The 21,993-nt window shown below is 36.9% G+C and overlaps 2 protein-coding genes across 3 annotated transcripts in view; one reads left to right on the forward strand and one right to left on the reverse strand.

The window, feature by feature from the left end:
- The window catches only part of cacnb2b (calcium channel, voltage-dependent, beta 2b), a 35,531-nt gene extending 30,346 nt beyond the window's left edge, over positions 1-5,185 (forward strand). For both annotated transcript variants that reach the window (XM_082173347.1, XM_082173348.1), the window contains exon 13: positions 1,278-5,185. In XM_082173347.1, coding sequence (XP_082029473.1) covers positions 1,278-1,973 — 696 coding nt within the window. In that variant the 3' untranslated portion in view covers positions 1,974-5,185. The remainder of the gene's footprint in view (positions 1-1,277) is intronic.
- mrc1b (mannose receptor, C type 1b) lies at positions 4,839-20,103 on the reverse strand. The gene is made up of 31 exons (XM_082173341.1): positions 19,835-20,103; positions 19,267-19,650; positions 18,527-18,703; positions 18,228-18,380; positions 17,982-18,095; positions 17,544-17,681; positions 16,109-16,288; positions 15,305-15,462; positions 15,072-15,188; positions 14,842-14,957; positions 14,439-14,587; positions 14,153-14,352; positions 13,914-14,035; positions 11,672-11,744; positions 11,417-11,570; positions 11,273-11,308; positions 10,999-11,165; positions 10,797-10,858; positions 10,598-10,698; positions 10,281-10,423; positions 9,847-9,949; positions 9,492-9,634; positions 9,327-9,371; positions 9,137-9,233; positions 8,801-9,030; positions 8,281-8,446; positions 7,232-7,387; positions 7,014-7,127; positions 6,672-6,860; positions 5,743-5,775; positions 4,839-5,524 (listed from the first exon to the last, which is right to left on the reverse strand). The coding sequence occupies exons 1-31, from the start codon at positions 19,896-19,898 to the stop codon at positions 5,310-5,312; spliced, it is 4,299 nt and encodes a 1,432-aa protein (XP_082029467.1). The 5' UTR covers positions 19,899-20,103; the 3' UTR covers positions 4,839-5,309.
- Between the last annotated feature and the right edge of the window lie 1,890 nt (positions 20,104-21,993).

Genomic DNA, 21,993 nt, shown 5'->3' on the forward strand with positions numbered 1-21,993 from the left:
GTTCTTTCTACTGTGCAAGTCCTAAATTATGACTGCTTGAAAACATCTACAGGCTTCATAGAGTCTGAAATTTTGCGTAGTGGTGTGTCATTCTGTGACATTTTCAATTTCCTCCCTACCTCTTACTAAACTCTCTTGGACATTTAAAGAAGACTTGAGCTTAAAGGACCTTCGGTGAGTGAGATGGTGGTCTCTGAGGTAAAATGCCTTTAGTGTCAGTACCTACTAGTTTGTTCTACTTTTTCGTATTAGTAATAGCTTTTTAGGTGTTGTAAGTAAACTTTATAGTAGGTAGTTTTGGTAGTTTAGTGTCTTTGCACAAGACTAAACAAGCAGTTGCTTACTTGTACTTTTAATTAGGCTATTATTTGTTTTGTTTTTTACATGAGGGTTTACCTAGGAATTTGTTAAACTACTACATATTTCAATAAACGACTAGTTGGTGGTGATGTCTGATTATTATTTTTTTTTAATTGTGCTGTATGATTGCTTTTTTAGGGAGTAACACAATATTGTAACACATTAACGCATTACTAATAGTAGCTTTCCCCAACACTGCTTGGTAGACACTTCTATCCTAAGTGACTTACTCTGCTTTAAAGGTACACATTTGATCAGCTCTTGTTTCCCCTGGGAATCAAACCCATGACTTTGGCATTGCTAGTTCTGTGCTCTACTGTATTCTTCTGTTCCTGTTTGTTGCTTCATGTAAGGACATTTTAATTCTAGAGAGCATCTGATTGGAAAAAATCTGTGTAGTGAAGGATGAGTCTTTAATATAGAGTGCAGCAGTTAGTTAAAAGATATATAAACCAGGATTCAAACCAACCAGCTACAAGATGAATCCCAACATTACAAACTTTGATTTGAAGCAAAAGCGTATTTGAAAATCAGACATTCTCAGTCCTTCATGGTAGTGGACGGGTGCTAAAATGGCACAATTTGCTAGTTTCGATTCTCTGATTGGTGGAGATTTCATTGTAGAATCAACGATAATGTAGTTTTTCACCAGAAATTCCACAGTTCAAGATGATTATTTAAAAAATAATAATAATAATGCAGACTGGTGGCTTTAAAAAATCACTTAGTTCAATCACTTAGTGGGGTACTTAGTGAGGTACACAACCTTGTACCTCATCGTTAAAAATCCCCAAAATTCCTCAGTGGAGAAAATGAATGGTACAATGAATGTTTTGGTCTGTTTTTTTTTCTTTTTCTAAATGGCCTCAAAGCTGTGTAAAATCCACTAATTTTCATTTGATGTATCCCATATACAGGACGAACAGAAAAGCAAGAAGACTGCCACCACCAAGAGAAAAGGACATCAAGAGAACCAGCAGGAGCATCTTCCCCAGGCTCAGGAGACGAGAGAGGAGGAGGAGGAGGAGGAGGAGGAAGAAGAAGAGGAAGTGCTGGAGGAGGCTGAGGAGGAGGAGAGGCTCCTTCGTAGCGAGCCAAAGAGACGCAGCCATCACCATCACCACCATCATCATCATCACCACCGCTCCAGCACCAGCCGACCGACCGAGCCCCACAACAAACACCAGCACCACGTGCGCCAGCAGCAGCCCACCGACATGGATCAGCTTCCCACTAAAGACGCATCGGAGTCCCGGAGCAGGCGCGCTCTCCCGGGTGAGGGCGACCCGGATCAAACCGAGGTCTACCATAACAGGACTACAATTCAAAAGGACCATAACCATCACCATCGACATCACCACCACCGCCGCGGTGGGACCACAGACATTCAGCCGGATTATTCCCACCACGGGCAGCAGGACTATGAGCTGGAGCACAACGAGCACAACAGGCAACAGAGACAGCCGATACAGCTGCGCTCGCACCAACAATCACACCACTACGCTCACCCACACCACAACCACTATCACTACCAGGGACGGGAGCGGGACAGGGAGAGGGACAGGTGCGTGGAGGCTGAGGAGTGGACTGAAGACATGTACATTCATCACTGAGAAGGACGTTGTTTTAATGCTGCTATGTTAAATGCTGGCTACCGTGTACTCAGGACAACATGGTTTCTCTTTCTTTATCTGTTCTTCTGTGTTATTGCCTACTCTGGTCAAAATCTAACTTTCCTTGATTATGAGCCTTTCATTCGTATAATTCTGTGTTTCCTTGGCTTTATGTGCCTCTTGCTATCGGGCCTGTGATTACCATATTTGTTTTAAATGATTTCAGCACGTTTGGTCCTTCCAGTCCCAAGTATGTGGTTACATCCTTGCTTGTTATTTCCCCTGTTGTTAACGGTCAGTCAGACTCAGATACACCATTTTTTTTCAAACAATTTTGTGAAACGCACATGCAAACTGGTCATCTCTTATCATATTAATTTTTCGCCCCTGAGAAAGATAAAAAAAAAATTTGTTTCTGTTTCTTTGTGTAAAATTGGTCTTTTTAGGGACGTGCTGCTACACTACTGGCAGGTATGAAAATATTAAGAAAATTATTTGTTTTAAAATGTTAACAAGAATTAGCATTTACCCACAAATAATCTGTATGAAAACTAAGTATGTGCTGCTATTGGCTACATTAAAATTAGGCAAACTAAAGAACCCTTTTATGGTTGGCTTTTCACCTCAGTGATTGAAAGGTCAGTTTTTTTCAACATCAAAACCATTACAATATAGTCTGGTCATTTTTATTTATTTTATCCACCTCATTTTTATTGTGATATTGGGGCCATTTTTAACCTGAATGTGCAAGGCTTCCAATTTTTTATATTGCAAACTGGTATTTGTTATCATAATATTTTTATTTGATATAATAATCATTATTTAACTATAGGGGCTATTGAATCAGAAGTCTCACACATTTAGAGGAAATAGCTTCTGTTTTGAAAAATAAGGGGATATTTTAAAAGTTATAGTACTTTCTCCTATCCTTACTTGAAACAGAGACAACAATACATTTTTAGGTTGATTTAACTGAAAAGTATAAACACTGTGGCACAATACAGTTGACCATCTCGACCAGCAACCGAGGGGTCAACAAATGACATGGGTTTGGCGGCAGGACTATATATTTTTCTGACAAATGGCATAATGTTTCTGAAAAGTCATAATCTTTGCAATTCCATTTGCTGACACTAAGGGGCTGTTTACACAACACTGTTTTCAACAAAAAACAGGAAACTTTTTGTTTGTTTTGGCTATTCATTTAAATGACAATGCCGTTTTGGGGGGCCTGAAATGCAAGCTTTTGAAAACAGTTTTCAAAGTGCAGGTTTTTTGAAGATGATACCGTTATCATCTCTGCTCTGTGTAAACTACAAAAACGCAAATTTGTGAAAACAGTGACGTCATGCGCATGCGTATTGCGTGTTCGGTCTATATAGACGTGTAGTGTTTCTTTACAAAGTAACATCGCCTACTATTGGCCTGCATGCTTCGGAGTGTGTACATAACAGCGATTTTTGTTTTGTTTTGTTGTTGTTATTTTCATGGATCGATGTGAACAGGGATCATTTTGACAACGTTATCATCTGTACGCGAAAAACACAAAGGAAAAACGTTTCCGTTTTTAGCACATCGTTGTTGTGTAAACGTACCCGGAGAGCAATTACAATCTTAAACTTTAAAGTCAGCGTGAATTACCATTTTCAACCTATTTTATTTTGGCTTTATGTTGGCTTTAATGTATACACTGTTCAATGTTTAGTTTGGCCAGGTATAGATTGTCACGACAAAAATTAATTCTGTAAATTTCATTCGTCATACGTTGTTTGTCAATACAAAAACCTTTAGCTGCTAGCTGAAAACGCAATCATGTTAAATCAACTCTCGAGCCATACTATGTGTTCTTTGCTCATGCAAAATTATTGCAAATGAACACTGTTGATATTTATGAACATGAACATCCATATTTATAATATATAAAATGTGATAATTTTAGCCAACCAGCTGCATGTATTTATGATTTTCTAAATATTTATTTAAATATATACAGTATGTATATTAAATGGATTTCATTTTTTTCTTAATCGTAACTTTCATGTTCATAAAGTAAAAAGGCACACTCAAATGTCTTGAGCGAAATATGTACAATGATTTAGAAAATATCTTTTGTACAACAGCATGGTAAAAGTTTTGATTCCAGTTATGCTAAAAATGGAATGAGAAAGATATATAAGCACTCAGATCTGTACATACTCTTATTGCACCTGGAACCATGACTTTTATTTACATTTTATACATGTTTCCTGAGTACTCTATGCATTAGTTTGTGACAACACTATAGCTTGAAAATTATTTCTATGCATTTGTATATACCTCATAAATGCCTTTGTAGATATTGGATTGATAAAACTGAGTACAGATACTGCTGCACTGTAATATAGATGTACATCTGTATTCAGTTAAACTGACTGTATATTGTCTTTATTGAAATGTTCTCCTGAACCAATAATGCACACATCAAATTTATCACTTAATGTTTTTGTGCATTGTTTTCCCAAATGTGTCTCTCAATGTGTTTCCACCTTTGATTAGTCAGATAATAAGGATATTATGAAGGACTATTTTAAGCACACATTCAGCATTCATATATTATATATATATATATATATATATATATGTGCCATGGAATTAAAAGAGGGCATACATTTCTGAAACAAAAAATGTAAAAGTTTAGGTAATTTGTTTTCCAGCACTGTCCTCATACTCCAAATACTGCCAAGTCAGCTGATCTTACGTCATCTTATCCTGTTTTTCTTTGACACTGCACCCTAAAAGATGACACACTTTTTCCATACTAAAACCAATTTACACTGCGCAGTTGGAGTGTAACTGTGGTGGTTCGCTCAAAAACAGATATATATATTACAGTGTAAAATTTAAGTTTATTTAGAGACAGTTCTTATTCAATTTGAAAAACTTTTTAAAAACTTGTACAAAAGCCTTGAAGTAGCATCACAGGAAACTATACAGGACAATGGCAATGCCATATTAAATCAGTGGTTTCCTTTCATGTTGGTTGACTCTTTGAAATATTTGATTCCGATTAGTCATTTGCACCATTCTGCAGTCAGATTTGTTTTTGCATAATGACTGCTGAACTGTATAACTGACAACTGATTCCTATATAGCTGCGTTTTTTTCTGACATAAAATACTTTCTACCCAAATCAATATTTATTTGCTGAGCTGCCATGTCCGAAGCAGGATAAAGTACAGCCATTATCGCAAAATAACCCCGATGATCCCTGTCATTGTTTATTTTATGATAATGATTGGCTGAGTGTACAGTATCTCTTACATATATACAAGTACTGGGACATCATAAAGCACAGGTCTATTCAGTGATATCAATGTGGCCAAGCAATGTTTTGTTATCTTTATAATCTGAATGAGCAGCCTCTGTGTCAGTATACATGGGATTTTCAAATGTAGGCAATGACAGTCTATTTGAACTTCTGTAGTAAACGTACGCTAGAGCTCCCAATATGCCAACCACTGCAATGCTCAAGAACACAGCCAAACCGGTTTTGACACTGTGAGGTTCAGGACCTGTGAAAACAGAGAAAAAATAATAAGAGAAACTATCTAGTCTGAAATTGTGATATACACATTATACCAAACTACAATTTTACATACTGTTAAACATCTGAGAGAGGCTGCTGAAAGCGTTTCTTTTTTTCTTTTCTTTTTACATAAAATTAGATTTTTGAATATTTCTTGACAGAAAATGCACAAGAAAAGGCATTATGAATAAATCAACATATTACCTGTATGTGAGGCCTCAGTGGTTGGATTCATTACTGCAGGAAAGAAAAGGATAAATAGATAATGTAATAAAATGTTGGAGTTTTATTACATTTCCCTTTTACTCTAAATAATCATAAACATATCTATTCATAGGAATAAAATAGGAGACTAGAGCTAGCCGTCACAATTTACTCCAGTGGCAAAAATGTTGTCTACTTTGTGAACTTCTGAATATACACATTCCTACATGTAATAGGCTATGGAACATTTCCACCTTTATTTTCCAGAGAAATATAAAGTGACCTTTTGTGACTGGAGCAGGTAATTCTGCCAAAAACTGTCACAATATGTGGACATGTGGTTTATTGAAACTAATATAAGAAAATAGCTTTATGAAATATTAACATCTAAAGTAAAAGGAAAAATGGCATCTTCCACAACATACTTGTATTTGAACTGTAGTGTATTTAATGGCTTTTCAGGAAGATTAAAGCAGCAATATAATTATGAAATGAGAAATATCCAACCATTGTTTTGGCAACAGAAATGATACAAATTCAGTAATTTGTGAATATAAAATTGTATCAAATGAAACTCCCCGCCCAAAAAAACACCCTTGTATTTCTTATATAAGAACACAGTTTATCATTATTTACCTTTGTTGTATATTATACCTTTTGTCTTAAGGTGGTCGGGTTTTATTGTGTTACCTAACAGTCACTGCACAAATATGATGATAATTTACGGTAAATTTAGTTTGGAAGACTGAATTCACAAGAAATTTTTGAAACCAACATAATTAAGCACTGCTAGAGAAAAGCAATCATGCCATTGGACATTTGACTCAAAACATTAGTTACTTAGATACAGTACTGCATTTCTCTAAGTGACTACTACAACATGTAACGAAATATGCTATTGTGAAAATGTATTTATTTACAATACATACCTTTGGGGGTTTTGCAGATAAACGGTAAGACTGTGTAATCACAATGTCGTTTTTTCCATTTTTTAGATTTGGTACAGAATAATGCGCAGTCAGGATTCCAAGTATGATCTCCATAGTCGTCTGCATAATCGTTTTCAGATGCCCAGTTAGTGTAATCTACCACGCTGTAGTCTGACCATAACCAGTGTCCTGTGTAGTTAGATAATCCAGGGTGAGTTCATTTGTAACCAACCCTTTGAGACCCATGAGTTCATTCACTATTTGTGTGAAGACTCTGGGGCACTGGAAAGGAGTTGAACAGAAGAGATTCCTTCATTTGAGAAGGTATATTTGGCACATTACCTTTCTGGGAGTGGAAAAGTCCAATCCAAAATTCTTTGTAGCTTTCAAGGAGCACAATGTTGTTCTCTATGAACTTCTCTTCCGCTACATCCCTAATGCTGACAAGAGATGCTCCTGACGAGAAAGAAAAATGAAGTACAAGCTTTGTTACTTTTTTGTTCATTGCACCTGTCATGTAATTGGGTAAACAGCTTTTAAAAATCAATCTATAACCTTACCCCATGTCATACAGAGTCTAGCTGCTCTGCTCCATGGTTTGGTATCAGTCACAAAAGCATAACAACTGTCTTTGAAAGGTATCCACCTTAAAGGACTGTCATCATCTTCTCGTGGGCAATGCCCAGGTTGCTGAGCTGGAAGAGTTGGGGGAATGTCTGGGGAGAATGTCACATGGAAAAGTGTGCTTAAGAGAAAGTGATGGATTACTGTACAGCTGTTATCACTATCCATTCAGTGTGGAATGATTGGAGGGGCATTGTTCCAAGAGCACTGATGTACGGTGCTGTCAAAGCCGGGAGCAGCTAAGCAGAGTTGAGGCAGGATCTAATCGCAGAAGTCACGTTTATTCACAATCAAAACAACAAACACACAAGAGCACAGGAGTAACGCAGGAAAAAAATACAACCAACGATATACTAATGAGAACGGACAAAAAAACAACTGAAAATGAGGGCTATATAAACAGAAGAGAAAACAAGGAACAGGTGAAGTTAATAAAAAAATAAGTAGCTATGGAAACATGACAAAATTGTGAGAATCCAAAAAGATCCCAATGATCCTGGGCCAAAATCTGAAGTCTCTGACCGCTATATTGACATGTAGGGCGAAGCCGATTAATGACCATTGCGATCAAATTTTACCTCTGAATTCTGGCACAGAATCATTCACTCATTAGTTCACACACTTAGTTTAGTTTTTAATAAACACCATATTTAATGCAAAAATCTGAATGGGCGTTTGAAAACATTTAAATACTGTTTGGATTCTTAAGGTGTAATTCAAGGATAAGGTGTCCAGAATTATTCACAGTATTTTTAAGTGCCCCCAATAACAATACCAAAAATACACACAAACAAAACTCAATTTAAATAGCTGAAACCTGTGCATTGCTCACGGCTTTAGAGCAAATAGAGAGAACAGAATTATTTTATTTTCAGATTCTAAATCTTGCCTTCAAGCACTGGAATCTTTTAAGACTAACCACCCAATTATTTGTTGACATAATAGCAAAACGCAATCATCTAAAGGAAAAATATTTGAATCTCACCTGTTGATTGCTCACAGACACCGTAGAAGGTTTGATTGCAGAGACTTGTTCTCCATTCTCCTTCTATTCCCATGTATGCACAAGGGCGGTTGGGCCGTGGTTCAGAAGGTGCCCATTTCTCCATTTTCATGAGCCAGTTATTCACCCATAGAAAATATCCATTTGACTGTTAATGAATACAAATATATAATGAGTAGGTTGGAGTCATAAATATCACACATACAGAGTAATAAATGGTTCACTTTTAATTTAATAAAACCTAATTTAGAAAAACAGACATGCCATTTACACACACATTTTACATATGTTTGTTTATAATGACTTGCTTTTAAAATTTGTCCTTTTTGGAGCTTGACAGCCCCAGTAATCATTTACTTTCCTTATATGGCTATGAGCAGCCTGAACATTCTTTTTTGTGTACCACACAATGAAAAACCCATAAAGGTGTCTTTACATTTTTGGGTGAATATTTTACAAAATGTAACGCTATGATTTTCCCTTTCTCACTCCAGTGCAGTACCTGCGCACTGTTGAGACCAATCCACATGGGCTGTTGGGTTCTGAAGACCTGCAGCTCAAGGTAAGCTTGTGTTACCGAGTCCCGAATGCTGGCAAGATGAGCCCCATCCGCCTCACAGCGTTGTTTTGCCTCACTCCATGTTAGGTTCTCTTGAATCACTTTGAAAGATGAATTTCCAAGCTTGACAAAGGTTTTCGGAAGTTCAGTTGGCACTAGGGCAATACCAGGATCTGAACATGTGAAAAAAAGAGACGATGAACACAAAAGTGGAATGGTAAAAGTCTGCAGAGGATCAAGCAATCTCTCTACAAGTCCGCAGTGTTTGGTTAAACTCACCAACATCACGACTGCAGATAAAACCGTGAGTAGAATTACAGTCAGTTGCCACCCACTTGCCAAAAGAGTCTGAACCCATGCCCATAACAGCACATTCCTGTTTGAAAAAGAAACAAATTTTACATTTCAAATTTTATCACAAAAAATACAAAATAAATACTATTTCGTTTTAGTCAGCTTATCACAGTACCTGTTCCTCTGAATAGTGATATTTTGACCAATAGTACGAATGCCACTGTAAGAGAAACAATACATGCATTTAAAAAAGAAAAAACATCTTCAGGTTAAATTTTACATTTATTAAGCTGCCTAAATTCATAATGTTCACTCATAAATGACGACAAAATGCACATACTCTAAAGTTTTGAGGTTCCCCTTTGGCCCACTCTGTGAATGCAACCTTACTCCCATCTGTCCACTTGAACCTCCCATTTGCCAAATTGCTGAATCCAATCCAGAAGTCTGTGGTTTTATCTCTAATCATCATGGTTAAAAAGGCTGCAGCAGATGGATAAATATGATGTAATACATTAAACATGCAATATATGATAATGATCAAGTCAATCAAAGTGCACAAAACAAACAAAACAGCAAACATTTAGAGAATCAATACTTTAGAATAATGTCACATTTTCCATGCACAGAATATGACAAGATATTTATACATTCATCATTTTGAGCAGTACTGAAATCTCTCACAGAGCTTTTACCTTGTTGTGTTCTACTCATAACAGATGACAGATCTCCACCAAGCTCTCTGCAGTATTCTCTTGCTTCTGTCCATGTTTTCATGTCTTCCTTCGTGTGATAACACTATAATGTTTTATATAAATGACCATTATTTATTTTCTTCTATCATTTATTGTCATGAATATGAATCAAGATATTTCACAAATATTGTACTGGAAAACATATTACAGCAGTGCAATTTTTTTGTAATTTTTATAAGCAAGGCTTTATTCCGTGTGAGATTTTGCACAAAAACATTTTCATTTCATTGAGCTGATGCAGAACTGTTTAGACTGAAGTTACTAAAACTACATTAACACTGTAAAATGTTTAAATATAAAATCAAGGTTATAATTTACTTCTAATATATAGCATTACAATATTTGTTATAATTTTAGAATATGTTTATAATTACTTTTCCATCGAAGTTTTTCCACTCAGGAGCACAGCCTCCTTTTGGCTTTTGTGTAGGGGCCACCGTGGCATTAACTGGAGGAGACTGACTTCGCTTACAAAAAAAATTTAATTCATCACCACAGTTGATAGTTTCCCAGAGTCCTGTAACAGTCAAAATGCTTTTTTAAATTGGTTTATTTAATGTACTGTATGAAATGTTTCAACAGTGATTTAATCATACATAAAGAAACATTTTTCCTTCCCCAAATGTATCAGTGGTCAATAAAACATTCCACATATACTTAATGTCTTCATAGATCAGAAGATATGATGTACCTTGAGACAAGGTCATCTTCACACATCTTTCCTCATTGTTTTTAAAGGCCGGTTGATTTGCTTCCCAAGCATGAAATACTACAGGGGAACCATCCATCCACCTTTAAAGAGCAAACATTTATTTGTTTATTTGTTCTTTTCATATATTGCGTATTGTCCACCTGTTCAAATAGGACCCATTCACATTATTTAAACTTACTGGTAAGACCCATCCAGATCAACTGTCAAACCAATGGTAAAATCACTGTGCACCCATTTAGTCTGCAACAGGAAAAAAGCACATCAGTTGTGAGGATGTCAGTAAATTAAATGCAATATAAAGCACTCAAAATAACACACTGATAAAAGTTTTGTGTGATATGCACCACAAATATACTGAAAATGTCACTCAGCCATCATACCTTATGCCAGAGGAACACCCGCTCTTCTTCATCATTGATAACCACAAGATCGCCATGTGATTTCTTACAGAATGTCCGTGCATCTTGCACAGCCACTGCTGAGTAGTGAGACGCATAATACTGGTTACCTCTGAATTCAGTCCAGCCATCCTCTGTTTCATTATAAACTAAAATAAAAATAAATAAATGTTTTAAAATCAAGTTACTCATTTGCCTCATCAGTGTGATCAAAATATAATGTTTGAGTCTGGAGTTCTTGAAGTAAAAGACTTACCTTGTCTTGTAATATTCACTTCCTTTGGGGTCTTTCCTAAAGAGAAGGCACAGCAGTTAGCTGTCAATTAAACATAGAAAATATAATTTTCTTTCCAATCTAGTGATGGCAGAACTAGATTTTTTCCAGGTTGGCATTTTGTACCTTTTCGAATCTGACAGAGCCAGTCCTTTTTGTCATGACAGTTCACGTCGTTCCACATTCCATCAGTCTCCCAGATTGAAACACTCATTTCAACACAATTTTCAATGTTGTTCAAATTGTTTGGTTCATCACTAGACCAGCTTTGATAGGATGACTAAAAGATAAATAAATAAATAAATAAATAAATCTAAATGACATCAAATGCAAGTTCTATCTAGCATTAATTGTCTTTTAACATATTCTTTGTGAACTCACCGAAGAACCATCACTCCAAACATAACCCACAGAGGGATCATACATTCTATAACCAATCCATGCTGGATACCCTCTAAAAGCAAAACCATGTAGTTTCTTTACTTTTTTGATCATACATTTATGTATTCATCTGTTTCAGTGATAAGACTTGCTGCACATTCAAAGTATTTACAACCATCAGTGATATACACAGCTGGCGATGAATATAAAAACACTTGAACAGAGATACAAGTTGGCAGAGAACCAGCCAAATCTAACATTAGTGGACATTTTTATGTATAAAAATACATAAGTGTATTTTTTTAAATATAAGTATATATATATTTCAATATATAAAGTATATATTGTATATATATACAGTGGGGAGAACAAGTATTTGATACACTGCCGATTTTGCAGGTTTTCCTACTTACAAAGCACGTAGAGATCTGTAATTTTTATCATAGGTACCCTTCAACTGTGAGAGACGGAATCTAAAACAAAAATCCAGAAAATCACATTGTATGATTTTTTTATAATTTGCATTTTATTGCATGACATAAGTATTTGATCACCTACCAACCAGTAAGAATTTCGGCTCTCACAGACCTGTTAGTTTTTCTTTAAGAAGCCCTCCTGTTCTCCACTCATTACCTGTATTAAATGCACCTGTTTGAACTCGTTACCTGTATAAAAGACACCTGTCCACACACTCAATCAAACAGACTCCAACCTCTCCACAATGGCCAAGACCAGAGAGCTGTGTAAGGACATCAGGGATAAAATTGTAGACCTGCACAAGGCTGGGATGGGCTACAGGACAAGCAGCTTGGTGAGAAGGCAACAACTGTTGGAACAATTATTAGAAAATGGAAGAAGTTCAAGATGACGGTCAATCTCCCTCGGTCTGGGGCACCATGCAAGATCTCACCTCGTGGGGCATCAATGATCATGAGGAAGGTGAGGGATCAGCCCAGAACTACACGGCAGGACCTGGTCAATGACCTGAAGAGAGCTGGGACCACAGTCTCAAAGAAAACCATTAGTAACACACTACGCCGTCATGGATTAAAATCCTGCAGCGCACGCAAGGTCCCCCTGCTCAAGCCAGCGCATGTCTAGGCCTGTCTGAAGTTTGACAATGACCATCTGGATCATCCAGAGGAGGAATGGGAGAAGGTCATGTGGTCTGATGAGACAAAAATAAAGCTTTTTGGTCTAAACTCCACTCTGCGTGTTTGGAGGAAGAAGAAGGATGAGTACAACCCCAAGAACACCATCCCAATCGTGAAGCTTGGAGGTGGAAACATCATTCTTTGGGGATGCTTTTCTGCAAAGGGGACAGGACGACTGCACCGTATTGAGGGGAGGATAGATGGGGCCATGTATCACGAGATCTTGGCCAACAACCTCCTTCCCTCAGTAAGAGCATTGAAGATGGGTCGTGGCTGGGTCTTCCAGCATGACAACGACCCGAAACACACAGCCAGGGCAACTAAAGAGTGGCTCCGTAAGAAGCATCTCAAGGTCCTGGAGTGGCCTAGCCAGTCTCCAGACCTGAACCCAATAGAGAATCTTTGGAGGGAGCTGAAAGTCCGTATTGCCCAGCGACAGCCCCGAAACCTGAAGGATCTGGAGAAGGTCTGTATGGAGGAGTGGGCCAAAATCCCTCCTGCAGTGTGTGCAAACCTGGTCAAGAACTACAGGAAACGTATGATCTCTGTAATTGCAAACAAAGGTTTCTGTACCAAATATTAAGTTCTGCTTTTCTGATGTATCAAATACTTATGTCATGCAATAAAATGAAAATTAATTACTTAAAAATCATACAATGTGATTTTCTGGATTTTTGTTTTAGATTCAGAAAGTCACTCACAGTTGAAGAGTACTACCTATGATAAAAATTACAGATCTCTACATGCTTTGTAAGTGGGAAAACCTGCAAAATCGGCAGTGTAACAAATACTTGTTCTCCCCACTGTATATATATATATATATAGGTGTGTATGTAGATTATATACATGCATTTATATGTATTCAGTAGATTATATTATATACAGATCCTTTACACACATTTATATGAATACGCAAGAATGTGGAGATGGATTGTGGCTTAATTGTGGATAATTTATTGCAGATTATAACTGCTGATGGTGGAAAATTGTCATGTCTAAAACAGATTAATAGAGCCTGTTATAGATAATGTGATTTGAACAAGTTTGAAACAAGTTTATCTATTTGCAAAAGGAATGAGAGAGATTACCTTCCATGTTTCAAAGGAATATCAGAATCATGATGGACGCTCAGAAGATCACCACCAAGCTCTCGGCAGAAGTCAAGAGCTTCATCCCAAGTCTTCATTTGAATCGGTGGTACACTAAAAAACTGCCAAAAAGAGAAGGAAATAATATCATGAAATGTTGTACAATCTGTCTATGATATTGTTTAAATAGCAAATTTCTCCAAAATTTTACATGAAAATAGCTAAAAAGTCCATTTTACCTTGACACAAAAGTCTCTAGTCGCCATTGGCGTCCAGTCTTCAGAACAGCCCAGGGGAGGATGGGTTGACGGGGCTGGAGTAGTAACTAGTCCATCAGCTCTCTGCTTGCAGATGTATTTTTCCTTATTTGAGCAGCTGAGCACATCCCAAAGCCCAGCAATAATTCCAGTCGTCATGGCAACACAGCCTTGTTTTCTTCCTAAAAAAAAAAAAATTATCATTTAATTTAAAAGAAACATTATCATTTCATTGACATCAAACATTTCATGTTTTTTGGCATAATACCTGGCATCCCAGCGTTGAAATGAGTAAATGGGACTTGCTTGGTGTTGGTCCATTCAAATGTGTGCGGATCCTTCTGATTAGACAGTCCAGTCCAGAAGTACTTTTCTGGTCGTGCTCCCACTAGACTAACCAGAAATGCATTTTCTATGCTAATGGGGGGGGGAAACGAGCAGATTAAGTATTAACTGCTCTTGATAGCTGTCCTAATTATATGGACTTTTATTATTTTATGAGGCAGAAGCTGACACTAAAATCTGTTTATAGATTTTAAAATATTATTTAGAACACATAATTATACATTTAGAAAAGTCATTTTTCCCCAGAATTAAAAGTTTTAGTTAAAGTAAATTCAGTGTCAGATATAGAAAGGACAAAGAGCATGTAATTGAAGAAGTGATCCAACCTGGAGGAAATATCAACCAATTGAGACTCAGCTTTTTCACACATCTGTTTTGATTCTTCAAAGGTCTTTGTCTCAGATCCTGCCATGTAGCAGTAGTACCCATACCTGGTCCAACCCTTTTCAAAAAATAAGACAATTGTCAGTAGGTACATTTCACCACCTGATGTCCAAGAACATAGAAGACAATTCTACATTTTTAGGTCATTTTCTTGTTATACAAATATACATACTGTTTTGCATCCTGGGCTTGTGACAACCGTGTCATTATTCGAGGCTTTAGAGCTGGCCTTTTTCTTGCAGATGAATCCATACTTGTTCTCACAAATATCATCGGCCCACTTTCCCTCCTAAAGTAGAAACAGTCATTTGGCAATTGTTTAGTTTAGCAACAGATAATTCTATGAGAAAAACTATGCAACTAGAATTTAAGATCACAAATAATTTTCGCATATGAAGTTCTTACCTCTCCTCTCATTAACACACAGTCCTCTGCATGAACAGCATTGTGACTCGGCTCCCCCACCTCCCATGAGGCAAATGGGACGCTAGACTGGTCACTCCACTCAAACAGCATCTGAGTTTTGCGATCATTGAAACCAGTCCACAGCACGTCTGTCCTCACTGAGAATAGTGATGCAGATTATTATCTAGCAACCTCCACTGGCTGCCTATTCAATTTAGGATCCATTTTAAAATTCTGTTATTTGCTTTTAAATCCTTGAATGGTCTTGCCCCGCCATACCTCTCTGAGCTTCTACATTCTTATACACCCGTCCGCTCTCTCAGGTCAGCTGATCAGCTGCTCCTGAGTGTGCCTAAAACTAAGCGGAAGCTCAGAGGGGACCGTGCCTTTGCTGTGTCTGCTCCTAATCTATGGAATGATCTGCCTCTGACTGCACGTTAAGCAAGCCTCTTCTCTGTCTGTTTTTAAAACCCGTCTTAAAACACATTTTTTCTCTGTGGCCTTTGACACCTAGTGAGATGTCGGCTTTATTTACTTGATTTAATTTCTTATTTTGATTGCTTTTATTGCGTGGCTATTATTTGTACTCATGTTTATGTCGTCTCATTTTAATGTTGTATTTTATATGTAATTTTGCGTAATATTCCTGTACAGCACTTTAGTCAACGTTGGTTGTTTTAAAGTGCTTAACAAATAAAGTTGGATTGGATTGGATTGGAACCTTATATAGGGGTGACTTCTCTCTTTTCTACAACAACACTATTAAAAATGCATTCCAGTTAAAAGCCAATGATCGAAACTTACAGTATCCAAGCTGTGTGATGGCAAAGCTTTGCTCTTCTGTGTTGAGGATACTCAGCAGGTCTCCTCCTTCCCGCAGACATGCATCTCGCGCCTCCATCCATGTTCGCTTGTTGCGATGAAGCAGATAACAGTTGCCTGAATATGGAATCCAAGGGCTTTGGCAAAATCCAGTGTTAACCACTGTCCAAAAAAACAAAAACAAAGATAATCTATTATTAACACTAATATTGCTTCCATTATTCTATATAGATGAGGTTCCAAAACTTTTTCATGCATCTTGAGAGGTTTAATCAATCTCATGATGTGCCAAGAACATTTTCAAGTGAAATACAGTATGAGATAAAAATGCATTTAAAAACATTTTTATTTTACTTATCAAATTATTATAGCCTGTCCTGAAGTAGACTAATGAAGCAATGACAAGCAGTCAAATGTATTGCTGCATCCCAATTCACCTACTTATACTATGCCCAAAAAGTATGTACTCTTTTTGGGAAGAAAAAGTACATACAGTACTTTTGAGTGTGTAGCAGAATAGTATGCAAGCTTTGAGGCATACTCCATTATAATTGGGACTTTAATGGACTGCTCTGCCGCTTAGTTATGTGCACCCAGTCACTGTTTAAACTGCCCTGTCACTGTTTTAACTGTGACAAGATGATTGACGGCAGTTTAAACAGTGACTGGGTGCACATAACTAAGCAGCAGAGCAGTCCATTAAAGTCCCAATTATAACGACACAGTTAAAAGCACTGCCAGTCATGGGTCTTTCATGTGGAGAACTCCTCATGTGTTTGCATAATGATGCATTTAAAAATTAATGACCAAACAACCAAAATGACCAAATCTTTATAAATGTTCACAATGCGGTTTCAGATTAAACATAATGTGGATAACATCTTTTCGTCAGGTTAGATAATGATTATTAATCTCTCAAACCCTTTTATCTAAAGCTCTCTACTTAACTGTCGGTCTCACACATCTGACATGTTTGTAGTTTTTTTTCTTTTCATGTTTTATTCGTGTTTGTAGTTCTATTCGAATCTGCGTGCAATGCGCAATGGGTTGTTGGGTAATATTAGAAAGTGCATGGGTCTTTGTATCCTAACTAGAAAAAAATACACCATCTGGGTACCTATGAAATACTCATTTCAACATACTATGATTTGGGACACACTAACTCCAATTTCGAATACTTTTTAGGACAGATAGTAGCATAAACAAATTGGGACACAGCATATGAGAGCCACTCCTGCGCTTGTGGGCCTTTATGAATAAATCTTTAAAAGAAAGACACATAAAAATCATTTGTTTGTCCATCGCACTACACAGATCACGCTATATGTTTGTTTTTGTGTGAACAGCACCATTCTTGACACTGCGGTTTAAGAATCGCTGCTTGCTTTATGGAATAAAAAGTGGTTGGAAAGCCTACCTGGTGGAATAGTAGGAACAGAATGGCCTTTTTGGCAGATGTACCCATGTTTTTCCGAACAAGGTTTGTTTGACCATTCAGAACCAATATCGGTTTTTAGGACACCACAACTGTAGTCTGGTTGTGTGGTTGGGAATCCTTCAACAAAGACAGAAATGATCCATTATATAAATTCAGTCCATTAATATGCTCAGTTAGCTAGTGAAAGCTGGTTTTGTTTTGTTCGTTCAACTATTCAGCACTGGCCAAAAACATCTAGAATATGATGAATCAAGGCATAGTGAACTTTTCTCAATTCATGCAACATTTTTATTTATCAAAATACATATTTCTTGTTATCTGTTTTTTTGTTCCCCAGGAATCAAACTAGTGTTGTTGGTATTGTGCTCTAACAGGGATTCAACAAGACTGAATCCTTTGATTGAAAGAGAGTCTTACCACTGAGCCATTTCAGATAACGTAAAGGTTGTCCATTAATCCACTGCCATCCACTGGACACATCTAATTTGTTTAGTCCTGTCCATAGTGAGACTTGTGTCTTCTGAACCTTTCCTAGACAAAGCGAGAAAGAGCACTTTTTCTTAGCATTTTGTTCTTTGGATATTTCTGATATCCATTAGTATTTCATTAGTGCATGTAATGATGAACAGTTCTATTTAGACTATTTATTTGATGGGACTGTACCTGCTATAAAGGTGTGTTCATGAGGTTCAGAGACACTCAGCAGCTCTGCACCTTGCTGCTGGCAGCTCTTTCTAGCCTGGTACCATGTCAGGGCCGACTTATCATTCACTTGGTAATAGACATTTGTCAGAGGATGTTTGGACCACAATGTATCTGCAAATAACATAACTACCCATCAATAAATGCAAGCCAATGTTTTATTGTTAGAACAGTTTAGTTTTTGATGATGGACAGGTAACAACTGTAGTCTTAATGATTTATTCATTATTGTACAGGGAACACTTGAAACATAAACTTACTTTCATGTGTTGGGCAGTAGCCCCACAGCTGATTAGCACTGTATTCAGCCTCAATAGAACACCATAGACGTTGATCCTGCTCATCAACTTTGGTACAGTCTGCATACCATTTTTTCTCATAAAGAAAAGGAAAGTGACATGGCCGTCCAAATGCATTTCCACCAATGGTGTATATTTCTGTTAAAATAATGTAAGAGTTGATCAGTAGTTTACACCATGTTTTATAGTGCTGGTGAAAAAAAACATTGAATTCGCTAGAAAAATGATTAACTAATTTTAAGCAAATATATAACTTTATTTAAATCATTCAGTTAAATATTAAATAACATAGGTTGATCAAATAAGATTGGCAAAATGCAATTGAATTGATGCTTTTTGCATAACAAGGTACATTATCCTGCTTATTTCAAGGCCACATAGAACTGTTGGAAAAATTGTGAAAGACAAACAAGCTTGATTGTCTCATTAAAGGGAGAAGCAACTAGAGTCTTCCCCCAGTTAGGATTCTTATTTTTTTAGAAGTGATAATAATGGTGATTTGAATAAATGAAATTTATCCAGCAAAATATTAGTTAGGAGGAACACATACTAATAAGGACAAAAAAGGTTTGGAATTATTGTTGTATTTCACAGCATGCAGTATTTTGATCCCTGAGGGAATAGCACACATTTGCATTGAAAGGAAAACAGCATTGTCACTTTATGACAATAATGTTCAATAGAGACACAGAGGCACATACCTTCATAAGGCCGAGAGCAAATGCTGTTCAGTGTTCCATGAATTGTCCATTTGCTCTTTATTCCAGTGTCTGCAGAGATCACTGGCACACCGTTGTCATTTACAGCCAGGTACAGAGACTCATTCTTTAGGCGAAGCAATATATGACCGTGGCATTCCCACTTCTGCAAATCATTGTTATCTTCACATTTCAGCCACTGCAATTTTTTGCCCACTGCTTTACTTCCTACTCCAAGGCATTTCTTTGTGAAAGTGTTCAAAATGCGATTCTCTGGAGTCCAACGGAACTGTTGTTGGGTACTGAATGGGTCACAGGTGGTAAGTCGTTCCAAGAAGCTTCCCATGCATTTGTTATAATCCACATTATATATTAAAAAGTTTCTTCCTGCACAAAAATAGGTTAAGATAATGCAGTGTTGAGCAATTCACACTCAGTTAAGCATAAATGAAAAACAAAATAAAAAAATAAGTGTAAGTGGCTTTTTTCACAATACTTTTTGCAACAAGAAAAATAATGATTATTGCTGTCGTTCATTTTTTTCAGTTTTATTATAGAAAACAATACATACCTGACTGTGCAAAGCAGTTTGATAGCTCTAATACAAGCAAAATAACTACTGTTATTGTTTTCATCTTGATCCAAAATATATTCTGTGCTGCTCATGTGTTCATTCCAGTGTCATTCTCTGTCTTTGGCTGAGCTTCTGCAGTCTCAGATTTGCTCATGTAGACCTGCCCTTTAAATGGGTCCGATTGTTCCAATCAGAATTACATCCTGTCACGTCTCTTTCTTCAGAACTGTTGAAACACTGATGGTCACAAGGCTTCTTTGGAAAAGCAGAAGGATTCTAATTAATTATCGAAAATGATCTTAGTCAGTTTGATTTTGGTCAGTTTTGGTTTGAGTATTTGAGGAACACAAACCATATTGGTACTATACAATAATTCACTACAGCACATCTAGATGAAGTCAAACCTATCACTCCTAAATCATTGAGACATTCCCTCTTCCCAACAATGGTTCTTCCTAGCAATGGTTCTGCCCTGTCAGCATGCACAACAATAGAGTAAAAAAAACACACACATTTACACTTAAAATTTATGATCTGAATGATCCCCTTTCCTGTTATTTCTTGTACTCATGTTCCTGCGCATCCTGTGCAAAAACTTGTGATGACAGCAATTTACCACATAAGAAAATGTTGTTCTGCTTGTAGGCATACAGTATACAATATTTACTGCAGTCTCATAAGAACTGTCACTGTCTGTGACCCCACCTGTTACTTCATAAATAATAAATCTATATAAAAATATATTTTTCACAGATTTGCCTCCCATCAATCATTATTTTGTATAGCCTACATTTATACTTACCCCTTTATAACATCAGTATCTTTCATGAGAAATGGCTGTCCTATGCCTGTGAAAACATCACTCCTGAAATGGAGCCTTCCAAATTCCATGCCTTGAAACTGTCGGAAAACACACTCCCCACCAGCCCCACACCTGCTACAGACACCGAAAGATCTCAGACACAAAGATATGAATTTATAGAAGAAAACTACTCAGAACAGTGTGATAAATCTGGATACTTAAGTATACTCTTAAAATATATGCATTTTATAATAAAATATAAAATCTAGAGGAATTTATTTGAAAGAAATATGGCACAAACACACTTTTCAAGTCTCCGTCTGTCTACATTGGTTAGTAGATGAATTTATAGTTCTGTTAACCTTTATGCTAAAGAAAAAATCAATGTCCAGTTGAGGGTCTTGTGTGAGCTGGTCCAAGCTGTAAGTTAGTGTAAAAGTTTGTGATGTTTAAAACACTGCCGACTGGTGTTATAAAATTTGGTGCAAAATTTGAAGGGGGTCTCAAATTTTGTAAAAAAATAAAATAAATTAAAATACAATATTTTATTGTCACCAATGTCATAGTTAAAACTATGACGAAAAATGTACTGACCTTTTTTTTCCCTGACTAAGACAAGACGATGAACACCCACGTCATTATCAACACATGCAATATCGTTGACAAAAAAAAAAAAAAAGACGAGACTAAAATGAGTTTAAAAAAAATTAAAACTTGACCAAAACCACTTATTTTTGTCGAATAAAGGAGGAGACAACACATTACAGACGAGTAACAGTTTTTACGAGCGTTCATGCCAGATTTCAATTATTTAAACCCCAGTCAGAGCTTTTCTGTTAAAAGAGCACGTTTTCTACCCGCCCGGTCTTTTCAATAGTATCTGGCAACCATGCGCGAGCCCGCTTTCTACACTGCTGAAGAAGCGCGGATGATTTGAAAACACAGACAAGTAAGCTGGAGTTCCGCCATCTTCATTTGAGATTTTCTACTTAAATTAAAGTGACATTCATTCAGTCGGTCTGTGTTCTGTCACGAGCCGCTTTCGCTGTTTGTGCGAACAAAATGCAGGCTGATATTGTCACGATCGGTCATACTGCAGGCTGTCATTTGCAAGTGCACTGATTGCGTGCCAGTCTCCGATATTTATTCAGTTGATTGCTCTTGTAAGTGCGCCAGATTGGTGCCAGTTGTCATGTCTGCATTGTAATGCACAACTTTGCCTGTCCTTGTTATAAAACAACGTGCATCCAAACAACTTTAGCCAATGCAACCTCCTGTCAGTGTTTCTTTACGAATACTATAGCATATCGGATTATCAAAATTTGTTAAGTGTTTGTGTGTATTGTCATGTATG

The sequence above is a fragment of the Leuciscus leuciscus genome (assembly GCF_965113295.1).
Source record: "Leuciscus leuciscus genome assembly, chromosome: 6".
Taxonomy (NCBI): domain Eukaryota; kingdom Metazoa; phylum Chordata; class Actinopteri; order Cypriniformes; family Leuciscidae; genus Leuciscus; species Leuciscus leuciscus.